General features: G+C 44.8%; 1 protein-coding gene across 3 annotated transcripts in view; it reads left to right on the plus strand.

Annotated features, from left to right (window-relative positions):
• The window catches only part of SDK1 (sidekick cell adhesion molecule 1), a 978776-nt gene that overhangs the window by 686381 nt on the left and 280704 nt on the right, over positions 1–11691 (plus strand). For all 3 annotated transcript variants that reach the window (XM_032259651.1, XM_032259652.1, XM_032259653.1), the window contains 4 exons: positions 830–913; positions 4748–4942; positions 8444–8560; positions 10671–10838. In XM_032259651.1, the coding sequence (XP_032115542.1) occupies positions 830–913; positions 4748–4942; positions 8444–8560; positions 10671–10838 (564 nt within the window). The remainder of the gene's footprint in view (positions 1–829; positions 914–4747; positions 4943–8443; positions 8561–10670; positions 10839–11691) is intronic.

Consider the following 11691-nt stretch of genomic DNA (forward strand, 5'->3'; position numbering starts at 1 on the left):
TATCCACATTCAACACAATCATAATGAGAATAAACCAACTCCGTAAGGCAGCTCCCAGAAATTAATTATCACACAGAAAGTGAACACAACAGCCTTTTGTTATTGTGATAATGAAATCGCTACCACCTTAATACTTGACAAACTTGGCCATGCCTCTGTTGAATTTCTGCTGAATAAACTGGAAAAATTTTGCAGTTGACTCTCCAAGGAAATTCATTGTTTAATTCAACCACTATTTTTTTGCGGAACAGGCGAGTTGGAGTATCCAGAGATGTGAGTGCCCAAGAGTTGCCTTCACTACTAAAGATAGATGAGCACTCCCCTATTTTTTTCTCTTAGTTATTATTTTGCATTCCATTGAAATATTAAATCTATATTTTGGAGAAGAACTGCTAAAGAATTTTAGAAGTAAGTTAATTGACGGCACTGTTCCTTGATGCAGGCTGCATACCTTCCTCGGGCACTTGACAAGCTTCCTGAGTTCGTGTTTAGATACTGAAGCAAACTAGCCCATAAAATACACTGCTGTAAATATAAACCTTTATGAACCTCTTGGGGTAGTCCTTCTAAAGTGTGAATTAAGATATTCTATGATTCAAGCCCATAAACTGAAAAGTAGCCATCACCCTGAGTAGTAATTTGCTTTCTGAAACCCCAGACTATAAATTGCCTTTGGCCTGTGCTGAGTTCTGAGTTTGTAAGCACGATGTTAACTAATGATGAAGTTTTAAAGAATAGTTTTTAAGAGGAGCCCAAACTATTTTAGGTTATATAGTCTCCACATATCCTTCTTTGGCTTAGGGGCTTTTTTTTTTTTTCTTGTTTGAAGAGCCACCATATTTTACTGCTGAGCCTGAGAGTCGGATTTCAGGGGAAGTAGAAGAAACTGTGGACATCGGATGCCGAGCCATGGGTGAGTGCGGAGTGGCTGCTGAACAAAGAGCCGTGAATGGGAGGAAGGAAAACAGCCTTTTTCCATAGCAGAACTGCCATCATTCTAGGGAGACACTGAGTGTGACGGTGAAGAGCAGACTTCAGAGGGTAGAATGGTATTGGGGCTGTGACCATGAGTAAAGCATTTGACTTTGCCAGGCTTTTGCTTCCTCTCTTGCAAAACAGAGATAATAATATTTACCAAGCGGAGCACAAAAGGAAACCCCATCCACCCTGGATAGAGAGGGCACTCTGTCACGTCCCATGGATTCTTCTTCAATTCTTTCTCATCCATGGGCTGATTGGGACCGGTAACCAGATCCTCTCTGTAGAAAGGGAGACTGGTATACATTTATTTGTGTAGATGTATGGGGTACAAGGTAATTTTGTTACATTGTTGTATTGCACAGTGGTGAAGTCAGAGCTTTGAGTGTGTCTATCACTGGAATGGCTAATTTCTCATCACCGTTAAGTAATTTCTCATCACCCACCCACACCCTTTTGAGCCTCTATTGTCTGTCCATGTGCACATGTGACTTGGCACCCACTTATTAGTGAAAACATGCAGTATTTGTCTTTCTGTGTCTGAGTTCTGTCACGTAACTTCACGGCCTCCAGTTCCTTCCATGTTGCTGCAGAAGGCACAATTTTATTCTTTTTTTGTGGCTAAATAGTATTTGAATAGGAAATGTTACTGTTTTTTTGCCTTTTCAGCTCTGGGCCAACTTTTCCTTTGCAGTTCAGGTAATTCCAGCCTTCGTCCCCATGCCTCATTTATGAGCTACCCACTGTCACCATCTCACGTCAGGCAGCACAGGTGATTACACAAAATCTTCTAGCAGAGACAGGCTTTTCAAGGCAACTGCGTTAACAAAACCCATGTTTGTATTCTGGCAACTATCAAGAAATGAAAAGGATCTTTTCTCTTTTGTTTGTACCCATCCGTCCTAAGAATGGTATTTTCTCCTACTCCCTAAGAGCTTGGAGGGTAAGGATGACTACCAGTTTTGTAAATCTTCACAATAGCTCCATAAGAGAGAGACCGTTATCTCTTTGTACCATAGAAAAACCAAGCCCTAGAAAGCATGGTTAAGTAATGTGCCCAAGGCCCTGAGCCACCACCGAAATGGGATGCTTCTTTTGTGAAGTTATTGCCCAGTGTGTGACCTGTGGGAGTTGCTCATTAAATACTCGGTGAATAACTTACCTAGGGCCACATGATAATGGAGACAAGACCCAAACAAATCTGTCAGCCACCAAAACAGCCACCAGGCTCTTGCCGGGACACTAGATTCCCCCAGGACCTGAAGCCCTGGACTTAGAACAAATCCCATTTGTCCATACCTGCAACTATGTGGATGCCTTTCATCCCTGCGGGCCCCCTGCCCTGACCCAGAATGGAGTCTTGCTCTGTTGCCCAGACTAGAATGCAGTGGTGCAATCTCGGCTCACTGCAACCTCCACCCCCTGGGTTCAAGTGATCCTCCTGCCTCAGCCTCCCAAGTAGCACCACCACACCTGGCTACTTTTTGTATTTTTAGTAGAGACCAGATTTTACAATGTTGGCTAGGCTGGTCTCAAACTCTTGACATTGTGATCTACCCGCCTTGGCCTCCCAAAATGCTGGGATTACTGATGTGAGCCACCGTGCCCAGCCCACCATTTTTTATTCCTGAAAATGAGTGGTGTGTCACCCTTCCAGTGCTGGTGGTAAAGCCTTGGCCCAGAGACCCCCTCCTGACCCTCTGTGCTTTGTACCCACTGCTTCCGGCCTGGGGCTTGGTTGAGTAGGAGTTCTGGTTCTCAGCTCCTGACCAGCTCACAGTGGCTGCTATCCACGGATCTGTACTGTTTCTGTTCTTCTCTGTTCTTGCTCTACTGATTCAGCATAGGGGAGGGGGAGAAAAGGGTGAGAGAAGAGTAAGATGAATTTTACATGGAATTATTTTTCTTACGGTGGTTGTATTGTTCTTTCTTGTGTAAGTGCCAGCTTCTTAAGGCCAACAACTCTGTGAATGTGAAGCTATAAAATATTTAGAGAGCTTATATTTCAGAAATAAGAGTATACAATCCTACGGGGGAGAAGATTTCTGTTATGACATTAAATTGCCCCAAAATAGAAATGCTCCTAGTTCCCTCTGTACTAACAATTATTTTTCAATAAATGGCAATCTTAAACTCCCTTTGACAAGAGAATGCTCTTTTTTTTTGCATAACTTCTGCAGTGTAAACTGCTTGTTAAGTGTAGACTTATAAATATAGAGAGAACAGATCCTCCAACACTGTACTACCGTCATTTAATTTACTGCTTTCTTTTAATTTTGACAATGAAACTATAGCAGCATGCGAAGTGGTTATTCCTTATGAAAGCAACATCATGTAACTGCTATTATGAGATTTTACATGAATTGGTTTTGCTTTTACCTTGAAATGGATTTTTAAAAATTTCCTGACTTAATGAAAAGTGACAGGAAACATAATTAAGGCAAAGAAGAGAATCTGAGAAGACGTTATCTTGAGATATTCCATGACATTAACTTTATTTATTAAAGTTGACATCTCTCACCTACCTACACAGCATCTTAAATCAAGGGGTTTTGGTGTGCTTTGCACTAAAGCATGTCAAGATGTGTTTTTTATTTAAATCCATTTTCTATTTAGGGAAACTGAGGTACAGAATCATCTAGAGCTAAGTCTAGATATGCCTCATGGAGCAAAGCATCTTTTCCTGTACCCACAGTGTAATATCTCTTGTGCCTCCTCGACCCTTAGCAAGATTTCTTAACCTAATAAATCACTCGTCTGAGACAGAAGAACTCCATGAAGGCCCATGGTATCCAACCCTTTTGATAGCAGGTGTTTAAAAGATGGCATTCATTTTCATTGTAAGCTGTCAGGATGAATAGTGATACTGCCCACTGAGCACTCACCAGGTGCCAGCTATAAGAGCTTTACATATACTTGTATAAATGTACACATATGCACATATATGTACAAACTCAGACACACACACATATAAACACATACACACATATATACAGATGTACATATACACACAGATGTACATACACATATATGCATACACACATGCACATGTATACACATGCATATATACATACACATAGACACAGCACATGCACAAACACCCATGCACACATGTAAACACATGCACACATGCACATATATGCACACATACACATATGTGCACAAACTCACATACATACACACACATACACATGCATGTACACACACACAAACACATCCAATCTTCAAACCTTCTGAAGTTGAAGTCATGATTATCATTCGCTTACCTGCACGTGGGGAAATGGAGACAAAGAAAGGGGTAGGTAACATTCTCTGCCCAAGGTGACACTGTCCACAAGGTGTGGACTTGGGATGTGGCCTGCATCCTGCCATCTGCCCCTATGACCCTGTGCCCAAGCCCTCCCACAGTGGCTCAGTAGGGCACTGCAGAGCAGAGAGGGCTTCATCTCATCTGAACCTTATGATCAGTCTCAGATGGAGTCTCCTTCTTTCCAAACAAGAGCATGAGCCTGTGTGGGTTCAGAGCGGAGCTGGAAGTAGCTGTGGCCGGGGCAGCCAGCGTTCGCACCCACTGTTCCTCTCAATGCTTCTCTGTGTGGATTGCTTCATCTGCGATGGGAAAAATAGCTCCTTACAGGGTGGTTGAAAGCATGAATAGACAAGAAAATGCCTATTAAAATATTGCCATGCTAGCCATTGAAACAGATGTGCCTCAGTCCTCACTTCAAGAATTATTTTTTAAATGCTATTTATTCCCATTCCTACACAGGGGTCCCCCTTCCCACCCTCCAGTGGTACAAGGATGCCGTCTCCCTCAGCAAGCTCCAGAATCCTCGATACAAAGTCCTTGCCAGTGGAGGCCTGCGCATCCAGAAGCTGCACCCAGAGGACTCCGGAATCTTCCAGTGCTTTGCCAGTAATGAAGGAGGGGAGATCCAGACCCACACCTACCTGGACGTAACCAGTGAGTACACCCAGGCCTGCAGCTATCTGACCTGGACCAATCTAGTGAGTACACTGAGGCCCATAGCTACCTGGATATATCCGGTGGGTAGGTCCAGGCCCACAGCTACCTGGATATATCTGGTGGATACGCCCAGGCTGACAGCTACCTGGATATATCCAGTGGGTACACCGACGCCGGCAGCTACCTGAATATATCTGGTGGGCACACCCAGGCCCACAGCTACCTGAATATATCCGGTAGATACACCCAGGCTGACAGCTACCTGCATATATCCAGTGGGTACACCCAGGCCGACAGCTACCTGAATATATCTGGTGGGTACACCCAGGCCCACAGCTACCTGGATATATCCGGTGGGTACACCTATCAGTACAGCCAGACCTACTAGACCAGGCCTTCAAGGTAGAGCTATCCAAAGATTGCCCTGTATGACACACACAGAAAATGGTAGTGTCTATTCATCCTCCTGAGGTAAACGGAAGGGGTGATATGGCCAGACCAGGAGAGCCACCTCTCAAGCACACCTGAAGCCTTGGTAGGTCCTGTGTAGAAACTGCTGAGGCCCAGGAGCAGCACAGATGCCCAGTCACTCCCCAGCCCTAGTGCCCTCCTGTTCTCAGGTCAGCCTTGCTTCTTCCTGCATTAAGCCCTCCTCTTTCTTGAGGAGAAGTAGAAAAAAATTCCCCATATTTTCTGGACAGAAATGGAAGGACTACTGAGTGAATAGCTCAGTCCTAATCTTTTTCTTTTGATCTTTTTTCTATTTTTTACATTCATTCTCTATTTTAATTTTATTGAACAATTATAGTTCTTTTGTGAGTTTCTTTTATTATCCCATTAACAGAAATACCTTGGTACCTGTCTTTGAAAAATAAAATCAAGGTAAAAGTTTTCGTTGTATCTGTGGGTTTTCTTTTCAATCTCCCATGGTTGTATAATATTGTTCTTCTAAAATGAAGTAGAATCTAGTGATTATAGAATTATACCTTTCATGTTTGCCCTTTTGGGAGCAAAATGCTGATATCCTCAGGGGTGAGAGCTGTTGGAGAAAGCAAATCAATGCCACTGTGTGCATAGCCGAGGGCTCTTCCCACCCAGAACCTGAGAAGAAAGAGAGAGTGTGTGTAGAGAGCCATACAGGTGTTTTGGTAAACTAGGGGACCCTTCCTTGAATCTTGCCCATGGGTCAAATTTGTGTTTCATTTTGGAGCTTAGGAAACCAATATTGCTTCAAGCAGTAGAAATAATATTGGATGTTCAAGTCAGAAGATGAGTCTTGATCAATTAGAATTATTTGAAGCCTGTCTTGCAATTGTGGGCCAGAATGTTCTGGGGCAGGGATCGACAAACTTCTTCTGTGAAGGACCTAATGGTAGATATTTTTGGCCTTTGAAGAATGTGGCCTACTCAGCTTTGCTGTAGTAACCTAAAAGCAGCCACAATTCTTAACACATGTGAGTGACTGTGTTCCAGTAAAACTTTATTTACAAACACAGGGTGCAGGCTGAATTTGGCCCCCAGGTTGTAGTTTGCCCATCTCCATTCCATTGAGAGAGTTAGGAATGAGAATAATGGAGAACCCAGAGAACATGGCTGGGTTTCTCTCAGCCTCAGTTTTCTCATCTGTTAAAATGGAGCTAACCAACCCCAGATTATTAGGATTCTCAAGGGCCACTTAAGCTGTTACCATGGCAATCTGTGAGCCAACAAATAAATGATTCTAATAATGTTATCTGCTTTGTAGTAAGAGGTTTTTTGCAAAATTAATTTTTTAATTAAAATATCCTTGATGAAAGGAAAAGCGTTTTAAAAAAATCAATATTGATTTGCTCATTTAGCAAGCAGCTATTGAGCATCTGTGTTGGGCCCTCTGGATAAGGCTTTGGGTACACAGCTGTGAGGAAGACAGGCGAGGTTCCCATGCTTCCAGGACAGAGGGTCTGTGGAGGGGAGAAAGGCAGTGAAGGACGAGATGACTAGCCAGGGGTACTGCAGAAAAGGGGAGTGGATGTGGCAGCAGAGTGAGCCAGGGGCCTTCCCTGGATGGTGTGGTTGCAGGGGGGGCTTCTCTAGGAGAAATTTAGAAGGAGCAGGAGTGTGAACTCTTGGGGACATGCACGTTGCATGGGCTATAGGGGGTAGCAAGTGCCTTGGAGGAATAAGCTCAGCATGTGAGCAGGTGAAGGGAGGCAGATAGGATGGGGCTCAGTGACACACAGGGTGGCCGTGACGGGCCAGAGGGCAGAGGAATAGGCAGGGGCAGAGGCCGAGAATAGGAGGAGCCTTGAGAGCTGTGAGCAGGGAAGGGGCATGAAGGCCTTTGTAGCTTTCAAAGGGCAGCTCAAAGCTGGCTGCTTCAGGAACCTTGACACAGGCACGGAAGTGTTGAGACCAGTTAGGGGGCTACAGCATCTGGCAAGACCCCAGACCCAGGTGGTTGCATGCGAGGTGGAGAGACAGGGTCAGCTTCAGGAAGGGCCTTGGCAGTGAAGGTGCTGGGACTTGCTATGGTCCATGGGGATTTCAGCAGTTGCAGGAAGAGGCAGTAGCTGTGCCCTGGGTTCTGTGAGGTCTGCTCACTTCTTTGCTTGAGGGGTGTCAGCCCAGGGACCCCCACAGAAGACTTGAGAGACGCAGATCACTGTTATACGAGGGGTTCTGGTTAATTGTTATTGGATAACAGAGTCAGGTGAGCCCTGCTGAAGCCAGCAGGAACTCTTGTCATTCCTGGGTCTGACTCGGGGCTGCTGAAGGCCCTGACCATCCCCCGTGAACGAGAAGAAAGCTGGCACTGGGGGCTCATGACACCTTCCAGAAATTCATCTTTATGGAGCTCTTTGAAACCTGGTTATTTTAACTCTCAGAACAGATCCTAGGAAGTATCATCTTGTGGATGACATTTTATATTCAACAATTAGCTTCTATTGTTTTTGTTTTCGAGATAAGGTCTCACTCTGTCATCTAGGCTGTGGTACAGTGGCACAATCATAGCTCACTGCAGCCTCGACCTCCTGGGCTCAAGGAATCCTCCTGCCTCCACCTCCCAAGTATCTGGGACTACAGGCATGCACCACCATGCCTGACTAATTTTTAATTTTTGATAGAGACAGGGATCTCACTGTGTTTCCCAGGCTAGTCTCAAATTCCTGAGCAATTCTCTTGCCTCTGTCTTCCAAAGTGCTGGGATTACAGGTGTGAGCTACCTTTCATTTAAAGAACAAAGCAGTCTTCTGGCTGATCTAAATAAACACCTCTCCTCTCTTTAATGTTCATCTAAAACTGTTCTTCCTGGGCCCCTGCACATTCCCACTTGTGTATCTGTTACACTCCAGGTTGTAAACGAAGATAGGCAACTCCTAGGAGACAGATAATGGCTTTCCTGAGTGGCTTTCCTTTTGTGTGGCTACAGTTATCTCTGCGATTGGTTCTATAAAGCCTGTGCAGGATACTCTGCCAGGGGCACAAAGCCCTGATCATTTCATTAACTCCTCTTCTCAGATATTGCTCCAGTGTTCACCCAGCGGCCAGCAGACACCACGGTGACCGACGGGATGACAGCCATTCTAAGGTGTGAGGTGTCCGGGGCTCCCAAACCCGCCATCACCTGGAAAAGAGGTGGGTAGTATCTGCCACCCACCACAGCATGGCTCATGTGGAACATAACCTATTGGGCAGTGCTTACTTCTTATTCCCTCTTTGGTTTATTCATTTGTGCATTCATTTAATGAAGATTAAATAACCCTTTATGGCAGCTGTCCCCAACCTTTTTGGCACCAGGGACCAGTTTCTTGGAAGACAATTTCTCCATGGACTAGGGACAGCTGCTGATTTCAGGATGAAACTGTTCCATCTCAGATCATTAGATTCTTATAAGGAGTATGCAGCCTAGATTCTTGGCATGCACAGTTCACAGTAGGGTTTGCAGTTCTGTGAGAATCTAATTCCTCTGCTGAGCCAACAGGAGGGGGAGCTCAGGTGGGAATGCTTGGTGGCTCACTGCTCACCTCCTGCTGCGTGGCCCTGTTCCTAACAGGTCTGTGGCCCAGGGGCTGGGGACCCCTGATTTTCAGAATGCCTACCAGGTGAAAGATACCAGGGGCACAAGGATAAATAGGAGAGATGAGATGACTGCCTTCTAGAAAGGGAAGCCGATATTAAAGAGAAAAAGCCTGGGTGTGGTGGCTCACACCTATAATCCCAGCACTTTGGGAGGCCGAGGTGGGTGGATCACCTGAGGTCGGGAGTTTGAGACCAGCCTGACCAACATGGAGAAACCCTATCTCTACTAAAAATGCAAAATTATCCAGGCATCCAGATGCCTGTAATCCCAGCTATTCGGGAGGCTGAGTCAGGAGAATCATTTGAACCCGGGAGGCAGAGGTTGCGGTGAGCCATGATCATACCATTGCACTCCAGCCTGGGCAACAAGAGCGAAACTCTGTCTCAAAAAAAGAAGAGAGAAGAATTTGCAAATGTCACTCTCCTCTACCCAAGCCCTTCACAGAGTGCCTTAGGCCTCCTAAGGCCTTAAAATGTTAAGCATTGGATGTGAAGTCACTCTGCTAGCACTCACTTTTCCCATTGTTAAGTGGAGCTCTTCTTTATAACATTGGGAATTAAGGATCACAGCCTTTGTTTTATTGAAGAAGGGTGCCTCCAGCACTGCATGGTTCCATGCCCTCCCCAGTCAACCCAGGACGCTTCATCCTACTGTGGCTCAGTTCCCGGGAAGGCTGCCTTTGCAGTTCCCATAGCCCCTTCCACAGGGGCCATTGAAGGAGCAGCACACAGGGTCCATCCTGAACAAATCTGTGCTGAGTCTTGTTGATTCACACAGATGAGCTCCTCACACTTGGTGGGCTATGTCGGGCTGACATGCCAAAAGCCTTGTCTTTCCCTTCCTGCTGGAAAACCACATGGCAGCTTCTCAAGTCTCCAAGGTACAGTCCTTGCACTCAGACATGGCTCGTAAAGATCTGGGACACTATAGATCAACAAGAGGGCTGGGCTCTTATTTTGTCATGTTTTCCTTCCTAATTTTGAACATAATGGCTTTATATAAAAATGTTTCCAATACATGTAAATATAAAGAAAACTAAAAACCGATCACCCAAATATAGCAATCACGTTCACGGATCATAATTTGTGTAACCAAATCTCTCAATATCGATCAATTAGGATGTTCTTGGTTTTTGTTATTCTGAACAGTGCTAGCGAATACTGCTTCAGTTATTTCTTTGCATACAATTTTCACTTTATTCTGATTATTTCCGTAAGTTATTTCCTTTTTGTATTAGTCTGCTCTCACACTGCTATAAAGACATACCTGAGACTGGGCAATTTACAAAGAAAAGAGATTTAATTGACTCACAGTTCCAAGTAGCTGGGGAAGCCTCAGGATGGTGGAAGGTGAACAGGAGGCACACACATCTCATGTGGCTGCAGGAGAGAGAAAGTCAAACAGGGAAGTGCCAAACACTTTTAAACCATCAGATCTCATGAGAACTGCCTCACTATCAGGAGAACATCATGGGGGAAACCACCCTCAGGATCCAATCCCCTCCCACCTAGTTTCTCCCCCAGTACGTGGGGATTACAATTCGAGGTGAGACTTGGGTGGGGACACAGAGCCAAAGCATATTATTTGGTTATGGCTCTAAACACTATCTTCATTTCTTTCAGGTGTTACGACTGTAACACGCCTCTTTTCTCTACCATTCTTTAGAAAACCACATTCTGGCCAGTGGCTCTGTCCGGATTCCTAGGTTCATGCTTCTTGAATCTGGGGGTCTGCAGATCACACCCGTCTTCATCCAGGATGCCGGCAACTACACCTGCTATGCAGCCAACACAGAGGGCTCCCTGAACGCATCGGCCATGCTCACCGTGTGGAGTAAGGAGCAGCCCACGTCAGCCTTCTATTAGCCACACTTTAATCATCGTGTCATCATGGGCTTCAGGGATGTCAACATGCCCTTGGACTTCCTGATTTAATCAAAAGAGAATGATTATTTTTACAACTAATTTATAGAAATCTGTTGAGTAATGAAATTTTCAGTTTCTAAAAGCATAATTAGAAAATGAATTCAGAGATTGCATGGGGGCATTGCAGGAGAAATAGAAGATTGACTTCTTAAAGTCAGTGGTGATACTGTACTAAACTAGCTCAAATAACAAAATTGACATGTTGGTTAATTTGATATGCATTTTGTAAGAAAATTAAGAATTAAAATCCTAAAGAAGGAATATTTTGCTATACAATTATTAGGATCAACTAAAACACTTCTAATGTATTTCCTGTCAGTGTTTCTTATATATTAGGAGTGAACTGAAAGGAGAATCTTCATTGTTTCTCCAGCTTTTGCCATTCTTTTTTTAATCAATAATACAAGTTTTGGAAATGCAGAGTAGTTTTCTGGAGCTTAAGAATTGGACCAGGCCGGGCGCGGTGGCTCAAGCCTGTAATCCCTGCACTGTGGGAGGCCGAGGCGGGTGGATCACGAGGTCAAGAAATCGAGACCATCCTGGTCAACATGGTGAAACCCCATCTCTACTAAAAATACAAAAAATTAGCTGGGCATGGTGGCGCGTGCCTGTAATCCCAGCGACTCAGGAGGCTGAGGCAGGAGAATTGCCTGAACCCGGGAGGCGGAGGTTGTGGTGAGCCGAGATTGCGCCATTGCACTCCAGCCTGGGTAACAAGAGGGAAACTCCGTCTCAAAAAAAAAAAAAAAAAAAAAAAAAAA

Source organism: Sapajus apella, unplaced genomic scaffold (genome assembly GCF_009761245.1).
Source record: "Sapajus apella isolate SASKATOON/1434 unplaced genomic scaffold, GSC_monkey_1.0 scaffold110, whole genome shotgun sequence".
In the NCBI taxonomy this organism is placed as follows: domain Eukaryota; kingdom Metazoa; phylum Chordata; class Mammalia; order Primates; family Cebidae; genus Sapajus; species Sapajus apella.